Source organism: Chrysemys picta, unplaced genomic scaffold (assembly GCF_011386835.1).
Source record: "Chrysemys picta bellii isolate R12L10 unplaced genomic scaffold, ASM1138683v2 scaf1, whole genome shotgun sequence".
NCBI classification, from domain to species: Eukaryota; Metazoa; Chordata; order Testudines; family Emydidae; genus Chrysemys; species Chrysemys picta.
The window spans coordinates 3,589,078-3,610,911 of NW_027052708.1; the positions used below are offsets into that span (position 1 = coordinate 3,589,078).

Here is a 21,834-nt window from a genome sequence, read left to right on the forward strand (position 1 = left end):
CTCTTTCCCCACCAGGGGCATCCTGCCTGTGCTTCTTTATCAGATTTCAGCTGATGGGCTACTTGGCTCTTTATCCACCCAGCCTGCGAGCCTTCTTAGCTAATAACCCAAGTCAGCTTTCTTTGAAGAACTAATTGAAGTCTAAAAGATCAGTGTCACACTGTCTGGACGGGCTCATGACTGTGAGTGCCTACCTCAGGGCAGACTGTCAGAAAACAGGGCACACACTGCAAACTGGTGGTGTGGTCTATAATTAGATTTATTATTAACAGGCCAGTAACAAATCTGCACTCCTGGATTCATAGGCACCGACTCCATGCAAAAAATTTGCGGGTGCTAAGCAGCCAAGATCCCCCCCGCAGCGCCTCCTGGCTGCCGGCAGCTCCGCCGATCAACTCCTTCCCCTCCCTCCCTGTGCCTCCCACCCACCGGATCTGCTGTTCCACGGCATGCAGGAGGTGCTGAGAGGGAGGGGGAGGAGCAGGGATGGGGCGTGCTCGGGGGAGGGATAGAAAGAGGCAGGGGGGGCATTGGGGAAGGGATGGAGTGGGAGCAGGACTGGGGGCAGAGCGGGAGTTGAGCACCCCCCGGGACAATTGGAAGATTACTATAACAGTCTTACCATGGAGTCACAGACAGTGCCCTTAGACCAGTGGTGGGCAATCTGCGGCCCGCAGGGCGCACATCACTGCCTTAGACTCTCCAGTCTATCTTGCCCCCCAGAAAAGCTGGATTAAATGGTTACTTTACACCAAAAATCACACCACATTCAGTTTGCTCCCAGTCCCAAGAGACCAATCACTTACCCTAGATCAATTGGTATCCTAGATCTTACACCAAAGACAACACTGGTAGCCACTTCTATAGTAAACTAACTAAAGATTTATTAGCTAAGAAAAGGAAATGAGAATTATTGAGAGGTTAGAGCAGTAAAATATATGTACAGGTGAGTCACAGTCTATAATTCAAAATGTTAGCAGAGACGTAGTTATCTGCCAATTTCCACAAAGTCTCTCAGGGCTACCAAGAATAACTCCAAAGATCTCTGTCTTTTCGTTCATTTATTCCAACCTATTAGAATCCAGACAGTCCAGAGATGAAGGATCTTTCCGTAAAACTGTACTTATAGCTTCTTCTCGCAGAAAACAAGCCGACAGGGCCACTACCTATGTGCACTCTTCCTTTGATGACAGAGAGCGAGGAATGCATTTACAGTGTTTGCCTCCGACTATCACACACAATGACCACTTGCTTTGAAATTAGCACTTTTCTGTGAAAATCCTTCATTTGCATTCCACAAGACTTCGTTCTCGTTTGATGGGTTATTTAGTTACAGGGCTATACACAGTGTAAATGTTTGCTATTGCGTTATAACGGGATACAGATAAGTGAGAACAATGCAAATAACATCCTGTTAGTTTTCTGGAAGATTAAACACTCTTACACATTTGCATATTTAATAATCTCTTTGACCAATACTAATACACATATGAATTGGCCAGGCTCTGCATTTGTAAGAAGTCAATGAGACCTGGAGCTTTGGCATGAGCTGTCACCTGATCTGCCAGAATCACAATCCGAGTGCAGGCTCATCTGTCACTCCCGGCACTCTATCCCAGGGAGACTGTCTTCCCCTACTGGGCCCAGGCAGTGCAGAAAGGAAACCACCTGAATTGAATTTAGAAGGGACAAGAATCAGACCGGGCCGATGAGAGGAGGAGAGTAGATTGGGACAAGGAGCCTGTGGAGTGGCCGGGGAACAGAAGGACATTCTGAGACTGGATACTGGTGGGAAACGAGAAACTGGGACTGGGAGTGAAAGTGGGAGATGGGAACTGGCTGGGCAAGGAGACTGGGTCTGGAAGGAGGAAATAGAACAAGAGTCAGGGGATAGAAACTGTTACTTGCTGAGCAAGGAGATTGGGAGCTGGGGGAGACTGGGACTGACTGGAGAAGGAGTCTGGGACTGGGAACCAGTGGGAAAGAACTGGGGGTGGGTGAGGAGAGACAGACCAGATAAGGAGCCAGAGTGTGGGGAGAGTCTAAAACTAAGGGGGCAAAGAGACAGGAATAAGCAGCCCAGGTGGGGGAGACTGAGAGCAGATCTACATGAACATTTAGTTTGTGGGAAGCTGGGGTGTTAATCTACCCTGCATTGTCCTGCCAGGAACCAAGTGCCCATGAGGACAGCGTGGTTGCGCACTGAGGCCTTGTCTACACTACTGCTTATGTTGATGTAAGTTACCTCGCTCAGGGGTGTGAAAACAAACCCCCTTCCCCGAGCTTACATTGACTTAAAGCAGTGTCTACATCACACTATGTCAGCGGGAGACGCTCTCCCACCAGCAGAGCTTCTGCCTCTCAGTGAGGTGGACTAATTATGCCGACAGGAGAGCACTCGCCCATCAACATAATGCGTCTTCACCAGACACGCTAAATTGGTGCTGCTGCATCGATACAGTGACACAGATTTAGTGTGGTAGCAAAGAGGAGCCCTAGCAGTTCACTTGTGTGCTTTGATCTACCCCATTTCCAAGCATAAGGAAATGTTAGTGCGCAGCAGCAGGCTCCACATGGACACTCAATGTGCAGCAGGCTAGTGTGAGGTAAATTTACACCCCAGTTTGCCACAAACTAAGTGTCTGAAGAGAGAAACCCTGAGAGTGCATGATGCATCCAGGGAGGGAAACTGGGGCTTGGGGCAGACAGGACAACTCAAGGCAAGGGTAAGAGTGAGAAACAGATCAGCTGAGGATCCCAGAGAGGAGGGGCAGCACTGAGAATAGTGGGAAAATTGGGTTTTGGCTGGGGAAGCCAGAGGTGAAGTCCAGGACTGGCTTGGCAAGGAGACTGGGACTGGGGATGAGAAGCTTAAGGAGTGGAGATTGGAACTGGATAGATAAAATGGAGATAATAACAAGTCCCTACCTCGCAGGTATTGTCAGTTGTTGGCTGTGTGTGTTCTCTCTCTGTGTGTGTTTTCAGCTCTGCACAGATAGCTGATGCAGCGGGTCTCGATCAAATGCCCAAGAAGACCACAGACTCGGTTCAGTGGCGAAGGCGCTCGTTCAGGTTTATTGCTGACAAAGCACAGTACTAGCTCCCCGGATCAATGTCTACAGTTACACGGGCACCTCTATGCCCCTTACAATGGACTTGGCTCAGTGAGTGGTGAGACTTTCCACTCCCCCCGCCCCCGAGGCCAGAAAAAGCCACCCCGACACCCTTCTCCCCATGACCTGTCTTTTATACTGTGATAAAATCAAGTTACCCTCTGCCGTGGCTAGTTACCACCTTGTCCATGTTGGTTTGATCAAAACATGTCTATCCATCATCCTGTCATCCTGACCTTATCTTTAGGAGAGAGTAATTTTTTTTTCCTTTCATCATCTTTGGGGAGTACGTTTACACCATAACCCTGTATCAGGGTGTTCTGGTACCATACTTCTGGAATGTGTTTATGCACGTGCCAGTGCCTAGCACTTCTCATGAGTGTTTGTGTTTTTGCAACACCAACCATGCTTTTGCCAGGTTCATGTTCTGGACAATGAACCTGCAAGCATAGTCACAAAAGGGACTAATGAAGGTTTCACAGGCAAGTACAAGTCTGGCATTCTGAACGTTTGAGTGCTTCACTTTGCAAACTTTAACTTTCTTTTTGATTCATAGCTGTATAGATTTTAAGGCCAGAAGAGAGCATTAGATTTAGTCCTACATCCTGGGTAAGAAAAACTATAGAATTTAAACCAATTACTCCTGTACTTCATCTGCACTTGTGTTTGGCTAAAGCATATCTTCCTGAAAGGCATCCAATTTTGTTCTGAATACTTCAGGAGGTAGAGAATCTTCTGCTTCCCTCGGTAGTCTGTTCCAATGCTTCATCAGTATTGCTGTGAAAAACCTATGCCTTACCTCTGATAGGAATTTATCTGGCTTTAACATTCATCCATTGGTTCTTGTTATGCCTTTCCCCACTAGATTAAGAAGGCCTTTATCATCCATTGTTTTGTCCACGTGAAAGTATCGACACACTGAAATCAAGACACATCTAGGTCATCTTTTTGATCAGCTAAACAGACTGACCTCCTTAAATTTCTCACTGTAGGGCACATTTTCAAGCCCTGGAATTTTTTAACATCCTTCTTACAATGTAGACACTAAAAGCAGATGTAGTATCTGTCTCCCCAGTGCTGTACATAGAGGAAAAATCACCTCCCTACTCGAGCTGGTTGGAAATTATTTGGCAAACCAGAGTTTCATTGGAAAATTCCAGTTTGTTGAACTCAACATTTATCATGAAAGTGAATTGGGTTCAACGAACTTTCTCGAAACCACAAGCAGGGTCTGGTGGAAATGTCCCTGGTTCCCTGCCAGGTTCCCTGGTGGCGCCTGTTCGTCCTGCCATGCAGATTGTCTGGGGGCTGGGTACCCCAGTCTTCTAGGTTCTGCAGCTCCGGGGCAGTCCCACCATACAGATTGCCCCAGAATTGGAGACCCTTGTCTTTCTAGGGTCTGTACCTCCAGGGCAGCCCTGCCAATGCTTTCAGGCTCTCTGCCATGGGATAGGAACCTGAAAGCCCTGGGAGCCCCAGGTCTCACCAAGGCTCGGCTCCAGGATCTGCATCAGGGATCCTGGAAGTCCTGGGATGGGTTCCGGTGTCCCAGGGTCTGTGGCTCTGTGGCAGCCCTGCCTTGCAGAATGTCCCGGACTCGGCTATTTGCCTATTTAGGCTTCCAGCTGGCCAAGGGGTCTGGAGGCCCGGGGGTCCCCAGTCCAGGGCAGGCCACATGATGAGGCTGCCCCAGAGCCCCAGCAGTGGCTGTGAGAAATTGACATGCTTGTCCTGATGCTAACAGTGGTGAAACTGACAAGAATGTCAGTGTCACTCCACATCTGTTGGGGGTCCTGGGAGCAAATTTCATGTTGGATACACCATGGGCTGGAGTTTCCAAAACAAAATTTTAGCTGGATTTCCAATTCGCAGGGAATTTTAAAGTAGTGAAATTTCCTGTACACTGGAAATCATGCGTCTCAGCCAGCTGTACTCATTGCTCCCCTGTTTATACATCCAAGGATCATCTTAGCTGTTTTTGCAGCAGCATCACACTGGGAGCTCATGTTCAGTTCTTTGTCCACTATGACCCCTGCAAAGAACATGGGCTATATCTGGGCTATATAGCGCAAGAGGGGAGGACTCCTGGCTCATGCTGAGAAAGAGGGACGATCGATGAGTTATCTTAAGTGCCTATACACAAATGCAAGAAGCCTGGGAAACAAGCAGGGAGAACTGGAAGTCCTGGCACAGTCAGGGAACTATGATGTGATTGGAATAACAGAGACTTGGTGGGATAACTCACATGACTGGAGTACTGTCATGGATGGATATAAACTGTTCAGGAAGGACAGGCAGGGCAGAAAAGGTGGGGGAGTTGCGTTGTATGTAAGAGAGCAGTATGACTGCTCAGAGCTCCGGTATGAAACTGCAGAAAAACCTGAGAGTCTCTGGATAAAGTTGAGAAGTGTGAGCAACAAGGGTGATGTCGTGGTTGGAGTCTGCTATAGACCACCAGACCAGGGGGATGAGGTGGACGAGGCTTTCTTCTGGCAACTAGCAGAAGTTGCTAGATCGCAGGCCCTGGTTCTCATGGGTGACTTTAATCACCCTGATATCTGCTGGGAGAGCAATACAGCGGTGCACAGACAATCCAGGAAGTTTTTGGAACGTGTAGGGGACAATTTCCTGGTGCAAGTGCTGGAGGAACCAACTAGGGGCAGAGCTTTTCTTGACCTGCTGCTCACAAACAGGGAAGAATTAGTAGGGGAAGCAAAAGTGGATGGGAACCTGGGAGGCAGTGACCATGAGATGGTCGAGTTCAGGATCCTTACACAAGGAAGAAAGGAGAGCAGCAGAATACGGACCCTGGACTTCAGAAAAGCAGACTTTGACTCCCTCAGGGAACAGATGGGCAGGATCCCCTGGGAGAATAACATGAAGGGCAAAGGGGTCCAGGAGAGCTGGCTGTATTTTAAAGAATCCTTATTGCGGTTGCAGGAACAAACCATCCCGATGTGTAGAAAGAATAGTAAATATGGCAGGCGACCAGCTTGGCTAAACAGTGAAATCCTTGCTGATCTTAAACGCAAAAAAGAAGCTTACAAGAAGTGGAAGATTGGACATATGACCAGGGAGGAGTATAGAAATATTGCTCAGGCATGCAGGAGTGAAATCAGGAAGGCCAAATCACACTTGGAGTTGCAGTTAGCAAGAGATGTTAAGAGTAACAAGAAGGGTTTCTTCAGATATGTTAGCAACAAGAAGAAAATCAAGGAAAGTGTGGGCCCCTTACTGAATGAGGGAGGCAACCTAGTGACCGAGGATGTGGATTTTTTTGCCTCTGTCTTCACGAACAAGGTCAGCTCCCAGATTGCTGCACTGAGCAGTACAGTATGGGGAGAAAGTGGCCAGCCCTCTGTGGAGAAAGAAGTGGTTCGGGACTATTTAGAAAAACTGGACATGCACAAGTCCATGGGGCCGGATGCGCTGCATCCGAGGGTGCTAAAGGAGTTGGCAGGTGAGATTGCAGAGACGGCATTTTGGGCTGTATAAGTAGGGGCATTGCCAGCAGATCAAGGAACGTGATCATTCCCCTTTATTCGACATTGGTGAGGCCTCATCTGGAATACTGTGTCCGGTTTTGGGCCCCACAAGGGTGTGGGGGATGTGGAAAGATTGGAAAGAGTCCAACGGAGGGCAACAAAAATGATTAGGGGTCTGGAGCACATGACTTATGAGGAGAGGCTGAGGGAACTGGGATTGTTTAGTCTCCAGAGGAGAAGAATGAGGGGGGATTTGATAGCAGCCTTCAACTACCTGAAGGGGGGTTCCAAAGAGGATGGAGCTCGGCTGTTCTCAGTGGTGGCAGATGACAGAACAAGGAGCAATGGTCTCAAGTTGCAGTGCAGGAGGTCCAGGTTGGATATTAGGAAAAACTATTTCACTAGGAAGGTGGTGAAACACTGGAATGCGTTACCTAGGGAGGTGGTGGAGTCTCCTTCCTTGGAGGTTTTTAAGGCCCGGCTTGACAAAGCCCTGGCTGGGATGATTTAGTTGGGAATTGGTCCTGCTTTGAGCAGGGGGTTGGACTAGATGACCTCTTGAGGTCCCTTCCAACCCTGATATTCTATGATTCTATGATTCTATGTATTTCTGTGAATATTATGTGTACCTCAATCCCTTTTACTGCTATTTTCACATTTCCTACCAGGGTTCAAAGGGTAACCCCTGTCGGAGAAAAACAGAGTTCTCACTATTTGTTTAGGTATAGCAAGTCAGATGCTTTATTAACTCTCACAATTGCGCAGAGGGAGAGAGCTAAGCAGGTCTCTCAACAGGTAATCAATTACAGCAAGCATTTATACCTTTTGTTACAGACAATAATGAGCAACAGTTGCATTTTGTTTATACATAGGCCATCTTGATATCTCATTTCCTCACTTGTTTTGACACTTGCCAACATACAATATTTTCTATACCTTATCTACACAAGGTCTTCTACACCTTATCTATACCAGGTCATAATGACTTCTTACACAGTTCTTTCTCACCCGCCTCACACAATCCTCGCTTCTACAAATCTCGCGTTATCAGGGTTACAGTTAGCCTGACTCTTGCTAACGAACTGTCATGTATTGCATCCCCTTCCTGTCAGTTCTTTCTCTGCTTCCACAACCCCCCCTTTTGTACTACTAGTACAACAAACATTTTCAAATCTCTATTTGCATTAAATCTCGGAATTCAGATTCTACATCAGATGCTTCAACCTTAGGGGTTCTGATTGGATGTAATGACAATGCATGATTAGCATGAACATGAAAGGTATTACTATTATTACGTCCTTTACAACAACAATAACATACTCCTGCACAACACAAGCAATATCATTCCCATAGCGATAATATGATGGGGTTGTTGTACAGCCTTAGTCATATAACACAATACATCATACTTAGTACATAAGGTGGGTACTCTATAAGCTGTCTGAAAGGCATACTTTTTAACTTGATACATATTTTGAAGCATGTGAATTTGCCCTTGTAATTCAGAGATTTTCTGAATCTCTGGTAACAGTGAAAACAAATTTTGAAATCGATCAGGTACTAAACTAGTCCAATTAAAGGGTATCTGGAACCTAAGGACTACTTTCAAAATTCTATCTGCAGGCCAGTAAATAATATGATTGCCTGCAGTGGTAATGAGATTAAAATGTATGTCTTGCAATGTGGTGGCTTTAATATACACACAGCTATCATTAGCTTAAAAAAATAAGTGTCCTGTCAGGGTAGTTCCTTGTCCCCTACCCTCCCAGCAAACGTAGTCATGAAGAGTAACAACTTCTTCTGGCTTCAGTTTACGGATACACTGAAGCTGTGGGGGTTGTAACGGCCAAAATGTCCATTGACTCCCTAACCCCATCCAAATGTCAGATGTAATCCCAGGAGCACTGACTAAAAATCGATTGGGCATACCAGGAGGTCTAATTTCCCAGATGTCTCGGTGAATTACCCAATCCCACATGCATCCTCCCCATGGACCCGGCAGGATTCGGTATGTGGGAGCCCATACCCCCTGAACCGGTCCATATGCTTGGAAGGAGCACTGAGAACGTCCACACTTCCACCCAGAAAGTTTCCAAGTATGTCTCCATGGCCACAGATCAGATGGTACTCCTGATGTGTCTGTAAGGGCAGTGGGCCAAGCCTGGTGCTCTAGATCATTCCGATTGGCCATTAGCTGGTCCTTCAAGAAATCCTGAATCTCTGAGCATGCTAGATCCCACTGCAATGCCTTCCCAGCCTCAGTGATATTCAATACCATCTCTGTCAGCAACTTCTGGGTCATTGAACTAAGGGCGGAAATAACATGTAACTCACCAACTCCAGCCTGTACCTGGGTTAGTTGTGCTCCAGAAACAAGGCCAATGGCCTTCTCTAGTTGCCCCAATTTCTCATCATGTTCTTGGTTCTTAAAAATATTCCAAACTGCTGCTGCATTATTGGCCCCATCCCAAAGGGATCCGGTCAAGTCTCTCTTCTTTCTAGAGGAAATAACCCAAGCCCTCTGTTGTGCTAATCTAATGGCAGCCCCCTGTGAGCAATTATAAATTCTTGGGGTTCACTGGTAGTGATATCATATACTTTTATCTCCACTGATCCATTCAATTGTTCTCTTATATGGGATATCCTGAACCTTAAAATATATTTTTTCAAACAATATTTAAATAAATCACTAAAGTGTGAAGGCCTTAGTCATTGGTTTTATCAAATATATGGCATTGTCTGTATTTGGATGTGTTACAGGGGTAATAGTGTAATGGAGGAGATGGCAGGGGCAATGGCAACAAGGTGCCTTTGGTACTTATCATTTAAAATCCAGTTAGGGAGGGCAATACATGCTGAAGGACTTATCCAAAACACAGGGCGCAGCCTGTAGAATAAACCCCAAAATCCAATCAATACCACGTTCCCAAGCATGGGTCCCACAAGTTTCTTCCTGCCAGTGTATAATTCTTTGTTTCTTCACCAGGGTCAGTTCTTAATGTCTCTTGTAGTCAGGAATCCCTGGACTTTGTGGTTTCAGTGAAGCAAGTGTTCCTTCTTCTCTTTTCCTGAAACAGTGTGGTTTAGCATCATACAGGGGAGAGGTTACTAGCACATCACCCTGTAATGGTTTTGCTTCTTCTAGAAAAATCCAGAGGCACAGTAGGTCTGTCAGTGGACAAGGGAGAGGTTACTAGCACTTCACCTTGTCTTTTTTTTTTTTCTTTCTTTCTTTTTCCTGCTGTCCAGAAGACACAGCAGAGCGAGAAGGAGAAATAGGCTTATCATCAGTCGGAGAGTCCTCCCGAGGTGGAGGGGTCTTTTTACAGTGAGAAGCATGGGTCCAGGCAGGTAGTCCTTGGCACTTCACAGTGGTGGTGGTGGTTAACAGGACTTGGAAAGGGCCTTTCCAGTGTGGAGACAAAGCAGTCTTTCGTTGATGGACTTTACGTAGACTCAGTCTCCTTGTTTCAATAAATGGCAGGGCTGCTAGGGTCTTTGGGTAGCACTTCTTTTATCTGTGAGAAAAGAAACCTAACACATTTCATTAATGCCTGGCAGTGTTTTGCAGATCTCATAGTTGCTTGGGCACATTCAGGCCCCCCTTTTCTTGGCTATCAGCCAAGTCTTAGCTGTGGGCAGTGTCCTTGGATGGTGCCAGCATCTTATCTTTGGACTGAGCTTGCTAGCTATTTTTCCTCAGTTAACTCGTTCTGTTCTTTTTCCTTCTCCCCTTCTTGGCTTCTTTTAACCTACAAAGGAAACTTCCACTTTTCACTCATACGCCTTTTCCCAACAATGAACACATACACATTGCCATTATACAGTACATTAGTCTTATTATTCAATGTATGCCATGTACACCCTTCCAGTAAAATAACTTTATTACAGAGCTTTGGAGCAACAAACCAGGACAAGCACACCCACTTTTGAGGAGTCCACTCGGTACAACCTCAGGTGTCCAATAGCTTTCCTCCCTCCCCAGCCCTCTGGCTAGAAATCTGAAGTAGCCAGAAGGATCCCATGGGCAATATGGGGAGTGGGTTAGCCTTCCATGTCCTTGCTTCCAAAGACTGTTGGTATGCAAATTTTAACAACAATTTTTTTCAATTAAAAAAAAAATCTGGCCAATGAAGTTTTTTTCTTACTTAAGCAACTATATTAGACTTTAGTATATCACATTTTCCTGATTTATCCAAACACTTTTTCTATTCCAAGTTGAATAAAAACAAGTATCTGCTTTTTGATTTAACCCTTCTATTTAATTTTGAACTAGACTGTCTTATGAAAATATTAAACCCAACAATTCTGGCCACAAGACAAACACCACAAGACAGGACAAAGAACACAAAAATAATTCCTATTGTACCAGTAAATGCATGGTACATTGAATGCTGTTCAGCTGGCATCCGTTTTCTCTGATGATCTGAAAGACAAAAGAACAGAGGTCTACCCCTTCTGGGTAGTCAGTCATTGCTTAAAATATTTCCTTTATATACACACATACTCTTGTTGATTTTAGACAAAACAGAGGAATTACCCCATATTTCCTTGTATTTGTTTCATAGGCAGCCCAGGTTTCAGTGCCTTCTACCTTATTAGTTAGAAAATTGCATTAATACAGATGCTTTCTGGCTTGCTTCCAGATCCAAAGCTATCCACAGCTTAAAAATTCTTATGTAAAAAGGGACACAATTAACTTTCCCAGACTTTTGATTGCCTTTTACTTCTAACTCCTGCTTTCAAACACCCAGTGATCTGAAAGAGACAACACAACCTATATTGGTAGGTTTGCATTTCTTTTACCTCTGCTACAATATACACTGCACATGTTCTGGGGAAAATGCACATCCTCTCCACAATTCAATTTCCACAACACTAGCCACATCAATTTCTACACAAGGTGTAACTGTTTCTTTTGTGCTTACAAAATCTCCATGCACCCCTAGTAAAGTGACAGCTCGACCACACAGAGCCAGGGGCACTGTCCTTCTCTCTCTTTTTACCAGATCTTTTATCTGCTATTTTGTTACCCAAAAACAAATTCAAATCTTTATTCTTTCCTGAACACTGGGTAAAGGCCATTTACTTAACATATAATTCAAAGGGCTATCCTTAGAGGGTTTTACCAGAGACCCACCCATCTGCCTGCTGATACTCTAACAGAGAATTACACAGAGAACAGAGGGAATTATGGCCTAATAGGATCCTATTACAGGAATTTCTACTAATACTGACCGCTACAGGGGACGGGACAGAAGGATCCCAATTCAACATCAGAGCTTCATTGCACGCGATGGCTTCCACTCTGAGGAATTACAAATGAGAGGTTCAGTTCCGTCCACACACCTAACACCTAAATGTATAAGACAGAAATTCATTAACCGGAGTCGCTAGTAACTGTCACCAAAATATCGGGTCCACCTAGCTGAGAGCCAATAACAGCCAGACAGGGATAAGGAAGAGTTGCTTTATTCAGCAGAAGAAAGGAGAGCCTTGCACCTTGGTACAAAGACTCTGTCTTACACACATTTTACCATTTCAATTATTATCCTGGGGATTTGAAATCCCCATGCTTATAATTACTTACTCCTTTCCTTCCACTATGCCCTCAAAGTTTCCAACCTGTTCTCCAATCTCTCTATCTATTGCCTGCCCGCTTGGGCCCGATCCTGCTTTTCTCGCTGAACCGTCCCTTCCATGGGCACCAGCTTTTTCACTACCAATTTAGATAGGAGGGTGGGCTTCTCAACTAGCCCCCACCCTTCCTGGTCTCTTCTCTTAAACATTCTTACTCACAAGGCTACCCGAGTCCTCCCTCGTCAGGCTTGCCACTTGGGCAAAACGCATGACCCATTGGCATTTAACTATTCAGTTTTCTCTTGTGGCAAACACACTGCTCTTACAGCATATGCAAACACAAATGGTTAAATTCTGACAAGTCCCTGAAGGACCGGTACTTGCTTAGCCAGTGCTTCCTTTTCTGCCTGGAAGTCCTGTCTCAAGGCTTGCAACTTGCCCTGGGCGTAGGTTTGAGTTGCTGCCTGGTTCATGATCTATGCTCTTAATTGCTCAATTCTAGTTATCAAGTACACAACTCTTCCCTTTTCTCCAACTTCTCTATTGCCCAGTCCTGCTACGACTGGGGTAGATCCACCTGACACCCTTCCCGGTCAGCCGGGGTGGAAAGAGGAAAGCTAAATCCCTCTCCGGTTCTCAGACTTACTGCGGCTGAGAGTAGACAAACTTTCATACTCACACACGTACGTCCAGACTGGCCACGTCTGTGTATAACGTTCAGAGAAGGTGCTGTGCAATCTCCAACTTGCTTCCTCCCTTGGGAGGGCAGTTCTTTTACACCCTGAGGTCTCCTGGGGTGTCTTTTCAGTGATTCCAGTCCAGGCCGGCTGCCTGTGGCTTCTTCATCTTCCTCAAACCACGCCGGCTCCAGGGTCGCAAAGGCAGACTGTTGGATCTCACTGGACAGTTAAGCTTTGCAAATGTAATCTCAGCACTGTAACTTGTACTGCCTTTGGTTTGACTATGTCTATATTTTTTCACAGTCAGCTGGGGCCGAAAGCAGTTTTTCTTTGTACTTAGCCTGGTCTGCATTGATTCTTGACCTTGAACGCAGATTAACTTTCTCTTTATCTCTGGACCAAGCTGAATTTCAAATTAACCCGTTCCTTTCCTCAATAGACAAATTGCTCCCATTGTGTGTCAGAGGCTTTTTGGTGATTAAAAGCTCCTCTGAGATGTATGATCTTATCTAGATTGAAGGTACCTTCTAGTGGGCATTGTTTAGATGAATTTTCACGCGTGTAATGATTCCAATTCTCTAAATACCTGCAGGTTTTAGTACCATAATGTACGTACATGAAATAAGCTGGGGTACCCTTAGTGGGTGAGAGGGAATCCTTAGACTGTCCCCCACCCATTTTCCAATCACACACACAGGGAGGAGGATGCCCTGTCCGCGCTAGCGGCACATAAACTAAGGATCTCTCCCTACAGGGTATTCACACAGGAGAGACTAACGAGGATGGCCACGACCCTCCTACACCTCCCTTCAGCAAAGAGCGTCGGCTAGTCTCAGAGAGATGGCGCCGCTTACTCTGTTGCATCCAGTGAGATAATCAGACTGTCAGTGGCTCACACGGAGAGGAAAAGGGGAGGGAAGATGGGTTCACACACTCCTAGACCCAGGTAGCCTCCTCGCCGGACGATGCCAGGCCGAGTTAGCCCACCGTGGGTCAGATCTCCTAAAAGATCCTCTAGTTACCGGGCTTGCGTTAGAGTAGTTCTGGTCACGAGCCAAAAGACTTTGCAGAGTACTCTGGGCGTCTTCCGGTAACACTCAATTCACACTGGTGTACACAAACACACAAACACACACACACCAAGGCCTTATTCCAGGTACTATTCCCAAGTACCTCCAGGTACTATTCCCAAGTACCTCGATGCATCACTCGAGGCGGTAAAACCCCCTCCTGAGGCGGTAACAACCCCTCAACACCGGTGCATACCTATGCACCTCGCATATGCATACAGGGGGCGGCAACAATTCCCCTAAGCCGCTCAGCATCTGACCTTGCTGCACAGTCAATAAGTTCGGATGGCGTGAGCCCAACAGGGACAGACGGCCCCACGGACAGTCCTCCTCCGACACCCCAATAGAGATTTCAAAAGGTCTCCTACCTCTATTGTGGCGCCATGGGGTTCAAAGGGGAACGATCCGTAGCAGCTGCCGGTGCCTCTGCGGGCGTTGCCATCCCGGACGAGCCCCCAAATTGTCGGAGAAAAACAGAGTTCTCACTATTTGTTTAGGTACAGCAAGTCAGATGCTTTATTAACTCTCACAATTGCGCAGAGGGAGAGAGCTAAGCAGGTCTCTCAACAGGTAAACAATTACAGCAAGCATTTATACCTTTTGTTACAGACAATAATGAGCAACAGTTGCATTTTGTTTATACATAGGCCATCTTGATATCTCATTTCCTCACTTGTTTTGACTCTTGCCAACATACAATATTTTCTATACCTTATCTACACAAGGTCTTCTACACCTTATCTATACCAGGTCATAATGACTTCTTACACAGTTCTTTCTCACCCGCCTCACACATTCCTCGCTTCTACAAATCTCGCGTTATCAGGGTTACAGTTAGCCTGACTCTTGCTAACGAACTGTCATGTATTGCATCCCCTTCCTGTCAGTTCTTTCTCTGCTTCCACACCCCCATCTGAGCTACCAACATGTTGCAGGACACCAGACGATGGTTTCATAGAATCCAGTTACTGGTACTTAACTGACAATACAGGTATCAGGGCTTTTGAACTTTTGCATCTGGCCAAGCTGAACACAAGCCCCCTTCCTTGGGATGGACCCCTGAGATGGGAAACCTTAAACAGAGAGCTTGGGAATTGTTAACAGGGGAGCCCTGATGAACAGAGGGGGTGAGGCAGGGTCTGCAGGGAAGGAGACTGAAACAGAATCCCCAGAAGCAGGGGTTCCTGGGATAAGCTGAGGCAGCCCAGGTTTTGAGGGAAATAACTGAGGTTTACTTAAGGCATAGGCCTGTAGGCCTTCAGTTGCTTTATTCTTTTCTCTGGTTTCAGAGTAGCAGCCGTGTTAGTCTGTATCCGCAAAAAGAACAGGAGTATTTGTGGCACCTTAGAGACTAACAAATTTATTAGAGCATAAGCTTTCGTGGACTACAGCCCACTTCTTCGGATGCATATAGAATGGAACATATATTGAGGAGATATATATACACACATACAGAGAGCATAAACAGGTGGGAGTTGTCTTACCAACTCTGAGAGGCCAATTAATTAAGAGGAAAAAAAACTTTTGAAGTGATAATCAAGATAGCCCAGTACAGACAGTTTGATAAGAAGTGTGAGAATACTCACAAGGGGAGATAGATTCAATGTTTGTAATGGCTTAGCCATTCCCAGTCCTTATTCAATCCGGAGTTGATTATGTCTAGTTTGCATATCAATTCCAGCTCAGCAGTCTCTCGTTGGAGTCTGTTTTTGAAGTTTTTCTGTTGTAATATAGCCACCCGCAGGTCTGTCACTGAATGACCAGACAGGTTAAAGTGTTCTCCCACTGGTTTTTGAGTATTTTGATTCCTGATGTCAGATTTGTGTCCATTCATTCTTTTGCGTAGAGACTGTCCGGTTTGGCCAATGTACATGGCAGAGGGGCATTCCTGGCACATGATGGCATATATCACATTGGTAGATGTGCAGGTGAACGAGCCCCTGATGGTATGGCTGATGTGATTAGGTCCTATGATGATGTCACTTGAATAGATATGTGGACAGAGTTGGCATCGGGGTTTGTTACAAGGATAGGTTCCTGGGTTAGTGGTTTTGTTCAGTGATGTGTGGTTGCTGGTGAGTATTTGCTTTAGGTTGGGGGGTTGTCTGTAAGCGAGGACAGGTCTGTCTCCCAAGATCTGTGAGAGTAAAGGATCATCTTTCAGGATAGGTTGTAGATCTCTGATGATGCGCTGGAGAGGTTTTAGTTGGGGGCTGAAGGTGACAGCTAGTGGTGTTCTGTTATTTTCTTTGTTGGGCCTGTCTTGTAGGAGGTGACTTCTGGGTACTCGTCTGGCTCTGTCAATCTGTTTTTTCACATCAGCAGGTGGGTATTGTAGTTTTAAGAATGCTTGATAGAGATCTTGTAGGTGCTTTTCTCTATCCGAGGGATTGGAGCAAATGCGGTTATATCTTAGAGCTTGACTGTAGACAATGGATCGTGTGGTGTGTCCTGGATGGAAGCTGGAGGCATGTAGGTAAGTGTAGCGGTCAGTAAGTTTCCGGTATAGGGTGGTATTTATGTGACCATCGCTTATTAGCACAGTAGTGTCCAGAAAATGGACCGCTTGTGTGGATTGATCTAGGCTGAGGTTGATGGTGGGATGGAAATTATTGAAATCATGGTGAAATTCCTCACGGGCTTCTTTTCCATGGGTCCAGATGATGAAGATGTCATCAATGTAGTGCCAGTAGAGTAGGGGCATTAGGGGACGAGAGCTAAGGAAGCGTTGTTCTAAGTCAGCCATAAAAATGTTGGCATATTGTGGGGCCATGCGGGTACCTATAGCAGTGCCGCTGACTTTAAGGTATATATTGTCCCCAAATGTGAAATAGTTGTGGGTGAGGAAAAAATCACAAAGTTCAGCCACCAGGTTAGCTGTGACATTATCAGGGATACTGTTCCTGATAGCTTGTAGTCCATCTTTGTGTGGAATATTGGTGTAGAGGGCTTCTACGTCCATAGTGGCCAGGATGGTGTTTTCTGGAAGATCACCGATGGATTGTAGTTTCCTCAGGAAGTCAGTGGTGTCTCGAAGATAGCTGGGAGTGCTGGTAGCGTAGGGTCTGAGGAGAGACTCTACAAAACCAGACAAGCCTGATGTTAGGGTGCCAATGCCTGAGATGATGGGGCATCCAGGATATCCAGGTTTATGGATCTTGGGTAGCAAATAGAATACCCCTGGTTGGGGTTCTAGGCATGTGTCTGTACAGATTTGTTCCTGTGCTTTGTCAGGGAGTTTTTTTAGCAGATGGTGTAGTTTCTTTAGGTAATCCTCAGTGGGATCAGAGGATAATGGCCTGTAGAATGTGGTGTTAGAGAGCTGTCTAGCAGCCTCTTGGTTATATTCCAATTTATTCATGATGACGACAGCACCTCCTTTGTCAGCCTTTTTGATTATGATGTCAGGGTTGTTTCTGAGGCTGTAGATGGCGTTGTGTTCAGCATGGCTGAGGTTATGTGGCAAGTGATGTTGCTTTTCCACAATTTCAGCCTTTGCACGTTTGACGGAAGCAATCTATGTAGAAATCCAGTCTGTTGTTTCGACCGTCCGGAGGAGTCCATGCAGAATCCTTTTTTTTGTAGTGCTGGTAGGGAGGATTCTGTGGGTTAGTATGCTGTTCAGGGGTATGTTGGAAATATTCTTTGAGTTGGAGACGTCGAAAGTAGGATTCTAGGTCACCGCAGAACTGTATCATATTCATGGGTCTGGAGGGACAAAAGGAGAGGCCCCGAGATAGGACAGACTCTTCTGCTGGGCTAAGAGTATAGCTGGAAAGATTAACAATATTGCTGGGGGGTTAAGGGAACTACTGTTGTGGCTGCTTGTGGCATGTAGCAGTTTAGATAGTTTAGTGTCCTTTTTCCTTTGTAGAGAGGCAAAGTTTGTCTTGTAAATGGCTTGTCTAGTTTTTGTAAAGTCTATCCATGAGGAAGTTTGTGTGAAAGGTTGGTTTCTTATGAGAGTATCCAGTTCTGAGAGCTCATTCTTAATCTTTCCCTGTTTGCTGTATAGGATGCTGATCAGGTGGTTTCGCAGTTTCTTTGAGAGTGTGTGACACAGTCTCTCAGCATAGTCTGTGTGATATGTAGTTGTAATGGATTTTTTACCTTTAGTCCTTTTGGTATGATGTCCATCTGCTTGCATTTGGAAAGGAAGATGATGTCTGTCTGTATCTGTACGAGTTTTTTCATGAGGTTGATGGATTTCTTTTCTCTGTGATTGCTGTGTTCTTATGGATAAATAAAGAACACTGTCCTGGGTCTGGTACTATTCAATATTTTCGTAAATGACTTGGATGATGGAGTAGAGATACACTTACATAATTTGTGGATGACATGAAGCTGAGAGGGGTCGCAAGCTCTTTGGAAGACAAGGTTGAAATTCAAAATGATTTTGATAAACTGGAGAATTGGTCTGAAATCACTAAATTGAAATTCAATAAAGACAAGTGCAAAGTATTAGATTTAGGAATGAAAACTCAAATAAAAAAAATGGGAAATAACTAGCTAGGCAGCAGTTCAGCAGAAAATGATCTCGAGGTTATAGTGGATCACAATCTGAAAAGTTGTGATGCTGTTGTAAAAAAGGGAAATGTCATTCTGAGTTGTATTAACAAGAATGTTATATGTAATAAGACACAGGAGGTAATTGTCCTGCTCTACTTAGCTCTGGTGTGGCCTCAGTTGGAGTTCTGTGTCCAGTTTTTCTCATCACTGTTTAAGAAAGATAAGGACAAACTGGAAAATGTCCAGAGGACAACAACAAACAGAGTAAGAGGTTTAGAAAACATGATCTATGAGGAAATGTTGAAAGAATTGGACATTCTCAGTTTAGAGAAGAGAAGACTGAGAGGTGAACTGATAACAGTCTTCAAATAACTGAAAGGTTGTTTGTCAATTTTTGTCCATATTCACCAAGGGTAGGATTAGACAATCATCTTAGATTGCAGCAAATGAGATTCAAATTAGATATTAGAAAAAACTTTCTAACTAGAGGGATAATTAAGTACTGTAACAGGGTACGTAGGGAGGTTGTGTACTGCCCATCATTGGTGACTTTGCAGAACAAGTTAGACAAACATCTATCGGGGTGGCCTAGGTGTACTTAAACCTCCCTTGGTGTGAGGAGATGGACTAGATGACCTCTTGAGGTTCCTTCCAACCCTACATTTCTATTATTCTATGGTTTTATCAACTATTCAGGCCTGTTGATGTGAAAAAATGTTGATACCTGATAAATGCCATTTAACATGCTCCTTAGGTAGCAATAGATTGGAGAGAGATTCATCCTCTTCACAGGATATGAATAGACATCCTGCTGCTGTCCAAAACCAGAAATGTGTATTGAACACCTCTGCCTTTTCTACCTCATTATTAACAATTTCACCATCTCCATTTCTAATGGGCCTATAGCATTGTTAGGATTTGTTTGTTTGTTTGTTTCTTTGTTTCTAATATACTTTAAAAAACTCCTTATTTTTCATAGTCCTCCCAGTCAGATTTTATCCTGATCTCTTTAGCTTCCCTTATCAGTTTTCTTCATATAATAACTTTTAATGTATATTGATTTGCTCAAATTCCCACTATTTCCATTTTTTAATATATTGCCTTTTTATTTCTATTGCTGCCTTCACTTTGCCACTGACCCAGTATGAGCTTTTAGGCAAAGTTTTATTCCAGTGGAGCACCCCAACTCCCAAACGCCCTTTATAATTTTCAGCCTCCATTGTCTTTCTAGGACACATTAAACCCCAGCTGGTTGGAGGAGATAGTGCCTGCTCAGGACGTGTGGAGATAAAACATGGAAACACGTGGAAAACAGTCTGTAATGCACACTTTGATCACAAAGTTGCCAACGTTATCTGTAATGAACTACAGTGTGGAATAGCTGTATCTATCCCAGGAGGAGGTGACTTTGGAGAAGGACAAAGCGAGATCTTGACTGAAGAATTCCAGTGTGTGGGGAATGAGTCTCTCCTGTTCTCCTGTCCCAGGATATCACAAGTGAATCAGAGATGCTCACACATAAATGATGCCAGTGTCATATGCTCACGTAAGAATTCAGCACAATATCTTTAAAATACCAATGACATGTATTCTAGATTAGGGTGAAGCAATGTACTGATCTCACTGTATAGGGAGCTGGGCTTGATAGGGTTGGATCAAAACCCCAAACAAGCCAAGATAATGAGAAAGGGATCAAGTGCCCCCTGACTTTCCTTTCTTTAACTGTTTGCTATAATATATCTTAAATGCTTCCTCTCTAAACCCCTTCTCCCTTCGGCACACAGGGTTCCGGCTGGTGAACGGCAGCATAGCGTGCTCAGGGAGGGTGGAGATCCAGGTTCTTGGTGCCTGGGGAACCCTCTGTGACTCACGCTGGGATTTACCAGATGCCAACGTTCTCTGTCATCAGCTCGACTGTGGATTCGCTGTATCAGCTCCAGGAGAAGCGTATTTTGGGAAGGGAACTGGCTCTGTCTGGACAGACACATATCACTGTAAAGGGACTGAACCCCATTTGAGCCAATGCCCTGTTACTGCTCTGGGGGCCTCTCAGTGCTCCCATGACAATGATGCCAGTGTGGTTTGCTCAGGTAAGTGTAATGCTGGATTAATGACACCTGCCCCTCAGTGTGTGACACTGACCCCAGAGCAGGGGAACCTCAGGGCACAGCAAGGGGAGAGGGAGATAGATTCTAAACCACGTATAAAAATAATTAATATATTACAAATAAAATAAAATTAATTATATTATCACCAGAATAGTTATGACCAGGGAAAGCCCTGGATTCTCCTGGAAGAGTTTCAGCAAACATGTGCTTATGCAGGGCAGTAAAGCAGGGACAGAATTTGTCCTTAGAGTTTCATAAATGTCACCAACCCACTGTCTCCATCCTTCTTCAAATCATTACTCCAATAATTACAGGTGGAGCGGCTCCCTCTCTAGAGGTTGTTTCATACTTTCTATTATAAAATATTCTCACCACCTTCTGGAGAACCCCTCATGCCTTCACTGCTTGCAACTGGCCTTTGCAATTCAGCAAGGGGTCAGTGCTGGGGCCAGGAACTCCCCTTACTTCAGTGAAATTCCTTCCATTTTGGCTGAATTATAAACTGCTGATCATAACTATTTCCCGTCTCTCACATGAGTTCCTGAGGATATTTTTGGTAGCATGCCACAAAGAAAGCAGCACTTTCTCCCCCACACCCTTTAAAAAAAAATCACACTGTTGCAGGTGAAAAAGGTTCAGAAGTGTTTTTCCTGCTTCCTGATACTTTTTTTTTTTTCCAAAATTTCTACAGTGGGGAAAAACAGGAAAAAATAAAACAGGAGAGGAGGCAGGAGAATCTTAAACTGTCAAACTGAAATGGAAGTTGAAATGAAACATTTTAGTTAGAATCTAAACAATAATTCTCATTCCATTTTCAAAGGTCAAAATCTAGAGAAAAACTGAAATATTGCATTTGAAATACTTCACAGGAAAAAATTTGGGAGTTTCAACCAGCTCTAATATTTACATCACATACAAAAAAAAAAAAAAAAAAAAGGATAATCTTATTTAGTCAAAGTCAAATACTCCAAATTTAGGAAATACCATCAGTTTGTTTGTTATCCTTTCTAATTCTCCCTGCCCCCTTTTGCATACACATTATGATACAGTCTAATTGGATGCTTCCAAACTATTTGTTTCACTCAGCTCCTGCATCATTCACCGCACTGGGTGGATGTTGTCCATGGTAACATTTCCATAAGTGATCAGTGATTTAGGGACTTACTTTTGAAAATGGAAGTCAACTTAGGAGCCCCACTACCATGGAGCCCCACTACCATTCAGCATCTCTTTGCTCAAGTCCCATTTTGAAAAGGGACTTAGGCTCCTGGTCATTTAGGCACTTTTGA

The 21,834-nt window shown here is 44.7% G+C and overlaps 1 protein-coding gene and 1 long non-coding RNA gene across 4 annotated transcripts in view; one reads left to right on the top strand and one right to left on the bottom strand.

Moving 5' to 3' along the window:
- LOC135977483 (scavenger receptor cysteine-rich type 1 protein M130-like) overlaps positions 1-21,834 on the top strand; it is a 46,597-nt gene that overhangs the window by 14,451 nt on the left and 10,312 nt on the right. For all 3 annotated transcript variants that reach the window (XR_010594966.1, XM_065578755.1, XM_065578756.1), the window contains exons 3-4: positions 19,669-19,983; positions 20,222-20,527. Coding sequence is in view for 2 of the 3 variants with exons in the window: in XM_065578755.1 (XP_065434827.1) it covers positions 19,669-19,983; positions 20,222-20,527 (621 nt within the window). In the remaining variant the exon portion in view is untranslated. The remainder of the gene's footprint in view (positions 1-19,668; positions 19,984-20,221; positions 20,528-21,834) is intronic.
- Positions 7,312-14,840, bottom strand: LOC135977516 (uncharacterized). The gene is made up of 2 exons (XR_010594982.1): positions 12,858-14,840; positions 7,312-10,350 (listed from the first exon to the last, which is right to left on the bottom strand). It is a non-coding gene; the product is annotated as an uncharacterized LOC135977516 (long non-coding RNA).